The sequence below is a fragment of the Macrobrachium rosenbergii genome, chromosome 14 (genome assembly GCF_040412425.1).
Source record: "Macrobrachium rosenbergii isolate ZJJX-2024 chromosome 14, ASM4041242v1, whole genome shotgun sequence".
NCBI classification, from domain to species: Eukaryota; Metazoa; Arthropoda; class Malacostraca; order Decapoda; family Palaemonidae; genus Macrobrachium; species Macrobrachium rosenbergii.
In genome coordinates, this window is record NC_089754.1 from 11,577,057 (window position 1) to 11,588,375 (window position 11,319).

An 11,319-nucleotide genomic window follows, 5' to 3' on the forward strand; every position below is an offset into this window, starting at 1 on the left:
TGAATGATTCCTGCTCAGCCTTCAGCACTCCCAAAGTAAATGTGTCATCATTTTTGCAATCGAGTGATGGCGCATTTTGTATTGCAGAATAGGTAATTTGTGCAGCTGTGTGCCCAACTGTTATCCATAGTGCCATTCCCATCTTCTGACTTTGAGAAGATCCCATCAAGATATTTACATGTGAAGATAATTTATTTATTATTGTCTACTGCAAGATATTATTACCCTTACATCTACTATAAGAAGTTTCTTATGTTCAGTGTGATCATCTTTGCTGTATGTTTTGTGTTATCTTCAGACTGGAGAGTTTAGCCCACATTTGATCTTGCTAGTGGCACTAGTTGATTAGTGAATCAACGTAATTACAGTGCCACGGAGCTAGTGGTACAGCTCTTGTGTAGACTTCTGATCTTATTAATTATAATTTATTAAGTGAAACCTTGAATTTCTCTTAAATTGCACTGTATCTACTTTTAAATTATTTTCCTAATCTGTTTACATGTATAGTCCAACTTGTTAGATTTTGCTGAAAGTTGAATAAGAGATACCAATCACATTCCCCAGACTACACCTCTAAGAGTGGCAACCTTGCCAGGATTCTACGCTTTGTTGCATGACACTGCACAGTGAAAACCCTTGCAACTTATCCCTTAATCTTAGGCAAATTGCTATCAGCTTTTCCATTGCACTGTAGAAGTTGCATCTCAGGTGAACACAGCGTATTCCTGAATGTAGGTGCTTCACACCTACACCTAAGTTCATTCATTGAAAGAGAGTTGTTGCCATGCTCATATCTGTTAGTGATGTATTATTAATGCATGCTGTTCTGAGACTACGTGTCTCTATTGATCAGGACTAGCAAGGAGGTACAGTGATAACAGTGATCAAGTGTCGAAATCCAGGGAAAGTGCGAATATTGCATGCGAAAGCATATGATAATCCGTTAGCTAGGAAGCCGTATCTGGCAACTCGCCGTGGTGGCAGCCACAGGCCCGTCCTGTATGGCCTCTACTCTCGGTAACTAAGCCGTGATTTAAGACTTTATTCTTTCTATGAACTGTAACCCATTCACCTTCATATTAATGGTGGTATTCCATCTCTTACGTAAAATCGTACATTAAATTTAGCATAACATATTTGTGAAAGTATCGTATACGTTAACGTAATTATTGGAAAACCGCAGTCGCATTCCATCGATGGTAACCCCTCAAGGTCGTGTCTGGCTAAGAGACATGGTGGCGAGACCCTCTGTCTACCTATTTCCAATAGCAACCGCGTCGATAGACTTACTTTGACAAGTGTCATCTGTCATTACATGACTGCACAAACGTAAATTTTGACAGAAGTCGACAACGGTAACATAAAACTTTCACTACCGCTGACATGTTCACAACAATCATTAAAAACTTTTAAGTAATCACAAGACTGCATTACTATTATGCGATGTATCATTGTTGATATTATTTGCCTTTATCCCAAATGGGAATTTATAACCTTAAAACTTTGGGAGCAAGATATTATTTTTATGTCACTTAATCTAAGACTGTGAAAATTTATATGGATATACAAACCATACGCTTTACTAATTGACCTGTAGGTCAAATCTACTACACATAAGAGCCATTAACTCGGATTCTACCTAACTTTAAACTTAATGGAGAATTTGCTTACACATTTCTCCCACATGTTTCTACGGCAACTCTTGATTTGGTGATTGTCAAGAGTCAGTTTACTTTCTGATTCATTGGACAAAGTTACGCGACATTTGCGAACACTTGATTAACATCGGTGACCTCATTTTACCTCAAAGCCTCTCCATCGCAGGACTTACATTCCATGAACCCATTACTGTTGCTAGCTTACGTTTAACATTCGCACTACTCGTGCCAATTTCACTTTCCCATTACTCATACCATTACTGCCATACTGCCATCAGTACCAGCCCATGTGCATGTTAGCTCATCTTCCTTGAACGCCTCCTCACAAACTTGTACAGTAGTTGGCTTCGTCCGTGTGCAAGTTCCTAACGTTCTTATGAACAACCATTAAAACGTCCTTTCAGGACCTCCCTTGAAGCCTGTTCTTCGGAACAACCAAATCCTGTTCTTTGGAACAACCAAAGCCTGTTCTTCAGAACACCCAAAACTCAATCTCACGGGACGAGTCTGCACCTCAAGTGCCAACCACATTCTTTTGAACACTCAATTCCATTCTTCGTGAACACTCAATGTCCTTTGGGATACAGAAATCCGTTCTTTTGAACTAGCTAACGGCCTATGGGACATACCAATTCCTGTTCCTTATGAACAGACTCACGCACTACCAGTGCCACAATTCTGTTCTTTCGAACTACCCTAAGCACTCAACAATCAGTGTCTCGAGTAGCAAAATCTTAGATCACCACAAAGTTGGCAAATTCCGCCTAACCTCCACAACAAAACCACACACATTGAGTGTCAGCTACCTATCTGCTTAGTTGCAACAGTGACCTAACTTAACCAAAACTTACTAAAAACTTACTACAAGTGCCACCTTCGCTGATACTCCCCATTACTTGGCCTCTGGTGTCATCACCACTGCCATCACCAAGCATCTGGCCTAGTGCCACAGGCGTTAGTGTGAACAACCTACGTCCTTCGGAACCAACAACTAGCTTTTCATCCCCTTTCCTATACCCTACCTTAATGATTATATCAGTCTCGCAAACTGAGAACCTATCTTGGCCCTTCTTTCCTACTTTCTGTCTTGGTGGCTCCGCAGACTCCTGTGGCTCCATCTTGGCTCTCATTTCATAGTGCCATCTCTGTTCTACAGAACAACCATCTTAATTATAATCAGTGTCATTAGTCTGGCACTCACCATTCTTGCCAATCCATTGCAATTAGTGTATGGCTTAGTAGCCATTGATGGATCTTTCCAACAGCACATGTCTAACTACACCGAGGATTATCGAACCTTCTTAGAGCTTGAGCAGGAGAGGAATTTCAGAGGAGACATGTTGAATAACTGGGTCGATGCGCTGGTAGCTAAAGATGAAGAGGAGCGAGAATCAGCAAAAATGGAGAAGGAGGAGAAGCAACGCCAACAGGAGCTAGCCTTGGCTCATGAAGAAACAGCTCTCACAGAAGCAGAAAGGCAGGCAAGAGAAGAACAATGTAGCCATGAGTTAGCCCTTGAGCAAGCTCGCCATGCGAATGCCATGGGACTCGCCCAACATAGGGCTGATAACCCTAGTCTAGCTAACACCCCAGTCCATGATAGCCAGCATGAACACGCTCATCCAGAAGTGGTCAGAAACTTAACCTGACGCATGGATGGATCATGTTGAGAAGGTCTTCGAAAACTCTGCACCCTCTGCAACCAAAATAGCTTTAATTCTAAACAAACAGATGGGTGGCAAGGGTTTAGTTGTGCTTTGTACCTTGACAGCCACAGAGCAAGGAAACCTTACAGCGGTCAGGAGGGCTGTCAATAAGGCGTATGAAATAACACTTGAACGTTGGAGACAATGTTGGTGTGAATTACCCAAAGAAGTAGGTCAATCTTGGATGGACTGGGTATACCACAAGAATAGACATTATAACCACTGGATGGAATCACTAAATGGCAATACCTTTGAGGAACTATCTGAGTGCATGTGAGTAGAAGACTTCTTTTACTGTGCTCCTAGTGCACTAGCAACATATCTATATGAGAAATGACCTACAACCTTCATTGAATGTTGTCGGTTTAGCTGATGATTGGGAAACGTACCACCATCAGCACAGTACAATAGGAAAGAAACTAGTTCTGTCTCATCATACTTCTACAGCATCACAAGCCCAACCTAAGAATGGGCTCCCATCTAAAACTCCAGTTTGCACTTACTGCAAGAAGAAAGGGCACCTAGAATCCCAGTGCCGCTTTAAAGGAGGAGCCGCTGCAAAGCAATTTCCTGATCAAACCAAACAAACTCCACAACCTGCACCAGCTCCTAGCAGGGATTTTAGTAAGAACTTTTGCACAGCATGTAAAGTCTATGGGTACTCTGCCCTCTGGCAGCATTACCCTAGCAAAGCAGCTACTCCCGCCATTGCCTTGGCAGTCACCAATTCATCCCTAGTCCCTCCAGCCACAGATCCCATATCTGTAGCACCCCTTGTGGTCACTACCGTGCATGCCAGGTCCAAGCATTTGAGGACAATGGCATGCAAATCTCCCTTATATGGGAAGATAAGGTCCTTACGAGGCCAAAATTGAAAATCACAAACTCACCACACTAGTAAACATTAACCATGTGAAGCTAATTTTACCAACAGTTCGTCTGAGAGTCACTAGGCCTCGCAGGATCTGCACCTTGCAGTTGCCAAACACATCCCTGTAGGCTATGATCTTCTTTCTGGGACAGGACTCCTGCCTCCACCGAACTCAATACACTGTAGAGGTCCTGACCTCTCACAATCTCCAACAGTCACAATTAGTCTACACAAACTTGCCCCAGAAACACTGCCAGTGCCACCTGCGTGCCCTGAGCAGTGCCAAGCTTCACCCATCTCAGTAGTGGAGCCCTTATCAAGTCTCATTCCTGTGCCTGGCCCCACCTTATTGCCAGTGCCAGAGCACACACACTATCTTCCTCCAGGAGAGCCCAAAATTGCCTCAAATTCCCTGCCAGTGCCACTTGTAAGTCCTACAATTGGTCCTGCCAAAATTACAGTGCCAGAACCAAGTCCAGCTTTAATTCCAGTGCCTGGCCCAGCCTTAGTGCCAGTGCCAGAACAAAACACAGATCTCCCATCAGGAGATCCAGTCCATCCCCTCTCTCTTCGCCCGACCTGGCCCCGCTACTGGTGCCGGTAAGAGAGCCAACCCAAAATATATTAGGGTCACTTCCGGACTACCTTGACCCCAGCGGAAGCTCGCCCTCCCCATACCGCTTTGTAACCCATGTCTGAGTTGGTCATCATAACCTGCGAGTCTGTCACGCCATCGAAAACTTCTTCCTCTCTTTCCCAGTCTTCAGGAGATAATATTCTGAATGAAAATTCTTCCTTAGCTCAGTTGGTCTTAGAATTCAAGGAACTGCGCCAGCAGATGGTGGAGATTAATGGCACTGCTCATGCTTCAACTGTAGCAGCAGCAGGAGTAACGGCTTCCCCAACTCTTTTTACACAATCTAACTATCAGACTATGAGAGGGATAGAGAAGAAAAGTCAAAGGCATAGTACCACCAGGTAGTCTAAGAGAACCACGAGTTCTCCTGGCATTTGTGCCTATCCAGCACAGTGCCCACTTTATCCGAGTAACTTGGCACTAATCCAGAGTCAGATGACAAGTCACTCTCTTACTCTCAATCTTCCGTTACTTGTAAATTTTATATCCTTTGTACTTTAAAATGTAATATTTTGTCATGTAACTCAATTTATTTCTCATCTAATCCTTTTAACTTACTTTCTAGCATAAGTGTAAGACATTTACATTGCACATGTGCAAGTGCATCATGTACGCAGCCAGATCACCTGGCTAGCTAATCACTACTTTCCCTGAAAACAATGGTTTAAAACACGCTATGATCAACATACAAGTCTCCGTGTCCATACATCAATAATTAAGAGTTTGTATTAATGAATCAACATTAATAGGGTCAAAACTTGAATATTGTTTAAATGCATCCTTACAAGACCTATGTAAATAATCAGTATTTTATGTAGTAAAACCAAAAGTAACATAACCAATAACAAGATGTACAATACCATTATCATATTAATAAAAAAATTAGCTTGTTAGAGTAACATATGTATATTAGCTTGAAATTCCTAGAATTTAGCAGATATGTTTTATTTACAATTTAATGCACTTTATTTTGGGACATAAGGCTGAGAGAGTGAATATTGCTTTAATCAATGAGCTCTGGAGGACATTCACACCTGAATAAGGCTTATATATCTTCTTACGTGCGGAGCTGTAACGTGCATGCCTGATGCAAGCTCCTCGATTCAGTCAACAATAAAAGAAGTATAGTAAGATATTAGAAATGCATTTAAGACCACACAAGTGGCGGAACCGGGAGTTGTGAAAACACTCCCCTACCAATTAGCAATTTGCTACGGCAAACAATTCTCGTGATAGGACTCCGCCTAGGGCTCCTCTGCTCCCAGTTCTTAATGTCCCTTCATTGTTCCCCCTTTGTCAAACTGTTGTGCTGTCATCCATTTTCCATTTCAGCCAAGCTTTACCCACCAACAGAAACCAGTGATTATATTTGCTTTTTGGCAGGATATAAGGAGAGGTCAGGGTCACACCCAGGACAGAACTACGTGAGCCACCACAGAGGTAGAATCCTTACTGGTCGGGCCTCTGACCCCCCTCCCCTTTCCCACATAGTTATCTTTGTTATCCCTCTCGGATCATATCCACCACTGATCCCTTGTCTTAAAAATCAAAGACATCTCGTCCGACAGACTAAGGTACAGCTGAAATTCGATTTTGTTTGACACACAATATATTACTTTATTTCACATTGCTCTAAATTTCTCATCCCCTTAAAACCTTCTTCAGAGTCTAGTGAAGTGGGTAAGTTCTCTGTGTAAAGTAAACATAAGAGTGAGTGTATCCAGTTTGAAATCTATTATTTTTTGAATGATTTCCCTCTCAGCACTCCCAAAGTGAACATGTAATCATTTTTGTAATCGAGTGGTGGTGCGTTTTGTATTGCAGAATAGGTGATTTATGCAGCTGTGTGCCCAACTGTTATCCACAGTGCCATTCCCATCTTCCAAATTTGAGAAGATCCCTATAAGACATTTACATCTGAAGATAATTTATTTATTATTGTCTACTGCAAGATATTATTACCCTTACATCTAGTATAAGAAGTTTCTTATGTTCAGTGAGATCATCTTCACTGTAAATTTTGTGTTATCTTAAGACAGTGGGGAGTTTAGCCTACCTTCAATCTTGTTAGTGGTACTGTTTGATGTGTGAATTAATGTAATTACAGTGCCACGGAGCTAGTAGTCCAAATACTGTGACGACATCTTCTGATCTTATTAATTATTGTTTATTAAGTGAAACATTGAATTTCTCTTAAATTCCATTGTATTTAATGTTAAATTACTTTCCTAATCTGTTTACATGTGTAGTCTAACTTGCTAGATGTCACTGAAAGTTGAATAAGAGAGCAATCACATTCCCCAGACTACATCTGTAATATATATATAATATATATATATATATATATATATATATATATATATATATATATATATATATATATATATATATATATATATATATGTATATATGTATATATATATATATATATATATATATATATATATATATATATATATATATATATATATATATATGTATATACATATGTATAGTATATATATATATATATATATATATATATATATATATATATATATATATATATATATATATATATATATATATATACACACACACACACATATACACACTAGCTGACCCACCTGGCACTGCCCGGAAAAAACTCTGAATAACATTCAATAAACTATCTCTCTCCCATTTCCTCCTTCCTAACACCCCCTCTTCTCTCTCTTCTTCTCCTCTCACTCTCTCCTAACACACCCATTCACTATTATAGAATTCAACAACCTAAGGCAGTGCAGTCACAATCAAGTTTACCTGTCATTTCTTCTGTTAGTGCCTCGAAACTGCCATTAAAACTTATCTGTAGACAACAGTTTCTGGCCAGAGACAGTCCACTCACCAGAATGGATAAACTGATGGTATTACCTAAATATCTTCCAACCCACTGACAGTCAATTGCATGTGTGGACAGGTTAGCGCCAATTTCTTGACAGTTTGGCACTGTATTTCATCTGGGAACCATCTCAGACACTCTGATCAGATTATGAATAAATTATGTATAGGCATTATTCATTGCAATGTTAGACCCTTCAGTGTTATTTGTAGTCCGTTATAAGCCCATATCACACAATAAAAATCTAAAACAATATTTCCATGTGATACAGACAATTTGGTATTGGCTTTAGCAGGATGATTAGGACGAGAAGTCTGATCTTAAAGTGATCATTTATTAACAAACTGCAGTGGTATTTACATGAATTGCTGGCCAATCAGCAGTCATGCAATTTATATAGTGACTAACAGACCAATAGTGCACATGCATTCAATTTTAGACTTTAAGTCTTTTGAATATATGAAAATCAGGTGTGTCACAGAAATCAGCACCTGTCCTGCTGGCCTGATGTGTTGCTAAGGGGAATGGCACGAGAACCACCGTCCGAGAGCCAGTTGCATTCCAGGTGGCGCCGAAGGAGGTGCCAGTTTGTTGCCGTAGTAGGTGCCGGTCTCTCAGCTCAAAGAGTGCAGCAGGAGAACCTACTCAGGTGGCACAATACCCACCCTTTAAAACTGGACAGGAGGAGTAATGTTGCCGGGCAAGTACGCTGGTTTCAGGTGGTTGATGGCAACCCAATCTGTTCTGCCATGGATGTCGATAAGGAAGGCTTTCTGCTTGTGGTCAACAGCCCAGTAGGGGCCTGTGTAAGGCTGGGTTAAAGGAGGTCGAATGGCATCGGTTCTGATGAACACATGCATTGCAGTATGTAGATCCTTGGGGATAAAGGTCTTGTCATTTGGCTTATAGAATGGGTGGTCAGGGGCGAATTTTCCGATTATGGTCTGGAGTCTGATGATGCCGGATGGGGTGTTAATGTTGGGGAAGAATTCGCCAGGTATCACGAGTGGATTGCTATACACCATCTCGGCTGCTGACAGGTCAAGGCCCTCTTTAGATGTGGTCTGAAGGCTGAGGAGGACCCATGGAAGCTGCGAATACCAGGTCAAGGAGTTGCAGTGAGATACCAGGGCTTGCTTTCAAAGTGCAGTGGAACCTCTAACCCATGCCACTGGATTCAGGATGGTAGGCAGTTGTGATGCAACTGGGTGCCGAGGAGGTGGTTTAGGGATGTCCAGAGCTGCGATGTGAACGTAGTGCCTCTGTTGGAGGTGATATGATTGGGTACACTGAATCTGGACACCCATGATGAGGAGTAGGTATCAATGTCTGCTGATGCCTCTGTCAGAGGTCCTACAATGCTGATGTAGACATGGGCAAAAACCATTGTGAGTTGATGAATGGAGCCCACAGCTGAACTGTGTTACGCTGGATTCTGGAGAGCTGGCAAAAACATTCGCAGGTCCATGACTTTGCATCTTTCGGTGTGCCGTACCAGATGAAGCATTTCTTCAGGAGGATGGCTGTGGATCGTCCTGAAGGTGTCAGACCATGGACGATGTCCGAGTGCCTGTGGAATTAATGGGCGTGGGCGGCTGGTGCTGATATCACAGAGGATAGAAGTAGGGCTGTTGTCGTTGAGGGGGATGTCATGCCATTGCAGTGACATTAAGGAGGTCTTGCAGGCATTGAGTTCTGGGTACTGCTGTTGCTTGTCCGCCAGCTGCTTGTAAACGAGGCCGAGGTGTACTGCACTGATGGAGATTCTGGAGAAGGCATCAGCAACAGGGTTGTGTTTCCCCAGGAAGTGGCGAAGGGTGCAGATGAATTAGGCGATGGCTGACAAGTGGTGGCACTGTTGGTTTACAGAATGCATTAGCAGCAGATGGTCAGTTTGAAGGATGAAAGGTGTGGCCTCCAAAGAATATCTGAAGTGTTTGACGGCAAGGTATGCCACCAGCTCACGGTCAAATGTAGAGTAATTTGTCTGTCTTGCTGAGTTTCCTGCTAAAAAAGGTTATGGGTCGAGGATGACTGTCAATGATCTGCTCTAAAACAGCTCCTATGGCTACACTGCTGGTGTCCGTGGACAGCAGTAGAGAATGACCTGGTGCAGGGAAGGAGAGGGCAGTGGCCTTGGCAAGGGCATTTTTGGTGGAGGTGAAGACAGCTTCCTGCGGGTATCCCCAGTTGAGGGCCTTGGGCTTGCCCTTGAGTACTTCGTAGAGTGGGACCACGGTCAAGGTGATGTTGGGCAATAAGCAATGGTACTGTTCACCATTCCAAGGAATTCTTGTAGAGCCTTGATGGTGGTAGAGGTGGAGAACTTTCTGACAGCGGCGACCTTCTCTGGCAAGGGCAGGACACCCTCAGGTGTTATGAGGTGCCCCAAGAATTCTACCCTCTTGGTGGTGAAGGAGCACTTGTCGTAATGGACAATGAGGCCATTTTCTTGAAGGCGTTGGAGGACGATGTACAGGTGTTGGAGGTGCTCTCCCTTTGATGGAGAGAAAATTAAAATATCGTTGACATAACAGATGCAGAAGGGAAGGTCTCCCAGATGCCGTCCACCAATCGCTGAAAAGTAGTTCCTGCATTGTGGAGGCCAAAGAAGGAGTAATTGAAGGTGAAGGTGCGAAAGGGTGTTGTGATGGCGGTCTTCAGGATGTCTTCGGGATTCATGGGGACCTGGAAGTAACCTTTGAGAATGTCCAGCTTTGAGGAGATTTTTGTGCCGTGTAGTACAGTGGTTTCGTCTGTGATGTTAAGGAGGGGGTAGTGGTCAGCCTCAGTGATCATGTTCAGCCCTCTGTAGTCCCCACATGGGAGTAGGGTGCTGTCCTTTTTTGTTACTATGTGGAGGGGAGATGCCCAAGGACTGGATCCCTTTTGACACAACCCCATCTTCTCCATCTCTGCGAAGGTTTTCTTTGTAGCGGCAAGTTTTTTGGGAGGTAGGCATCGGAAATGAGAGTGTATGGGAGGGCTCCAGGTTTTAATGTGGTGGAAAATACTGTGCTTGGCAGGGATTTGGTGAGATTATCGTAGTTCGGGTTTCAAAACATCTGGGTAAGTGGCGAGCAGGTATGCAAAATCGTCTTTGGAATCGGTGACATGGAGGGTGAGTTCTGTGGGGGGCTGTAGTGATGGGTGTCGTGGACAGATCAGTAGCATCAATGAGGCGCCAGTTGGGAATGTCCACGAGCTGTTGGTGGTGTGCCAAGAAGTCCGCCCAGAGGAGAGGTGTTGAGATAACCACAATGATAAACTGCCAGTTGTACTTTCTGTCACCGAGGTTAAGGGTGAGATGCTTCTGACCGAAGATAAGGATGGGAGAGGCGCTGGCAGCTGTGAGTCAGGCACTGGATGGTTGTGGGCATTGCAGTGGTTTGCAGCAGCGAATGCATCCATCAGACTGTCTGCTAGGGTTGCGAGGGCATCGTCAGGTGTGTCTTCAATGTTGGTAAGAGCTGCCCTTACTGACACTGGCAGGCACTACAGCCAGAGTGCCTTCAGGATGCAAATGGATCTGAGAAAATTGTCTGCTGCAGGAGGGAGACAGGCGAGGGCTCTCATCTCAAGAAGGG

At 43.3% G+C, this 11,319-nt stretch overlaps 1 protein-coding gene across 1 annotated transcript; it reads right to left on the bottom strand.

Annotated features, from left to right (window-relative positions):
* Positions 1 to 8,400: 8,400 nt before the first annotated feature.
* Positions 8,401 to 10,645, bottom strand: LOC136845486 (uncharacterized). Its single transcript, XM_067115661.1, has 6 exons — positions 10,328 to 10,645; positions 10,004 to 10,229; positions 9,805 to 9,950; positions 9,228 to 9,458; positions 8,896 to 8,994; positions 8,401 to 8,823 (listed from the first exon to the last, which is right to left on the bottom strand). Exons 1-6 carry the CDS (start codon positions 10,643 to 10,645, stop codon positions 8,401 to 8,403), a joined length of 1,443 nt encoding a protein of 480 aa, XP_066971762.1.
* Positions 10,646 to 11,319: the final 674 nt, after the last annotated feature.

Bases quoted from the DNA above. Each gene is read 5' to 3' on its own strand.
- LOC136845486 (XM_067115661.1), bottom strand. From the start codon at position 10,645: ATGGAGAAGATGGGGTTGTGTCAAAAGGGATCCAGTCCTTGGGCATCT. The intron at 9,459-9,804 runs GTAGCCATAGGA...CTCGTTTACAAG, and splicing joins TGTCCACGGACACCAGCAGT to CAGCTGGCGGACAAGCAACA. The intron at 8,824-8,895 runs GTTAGAGGTTCC...TGGTATTCGCAG, and splicing joins TCCTGAATCCAGTGGCATGG to CTTCCATGGGTCCTCCTCAG.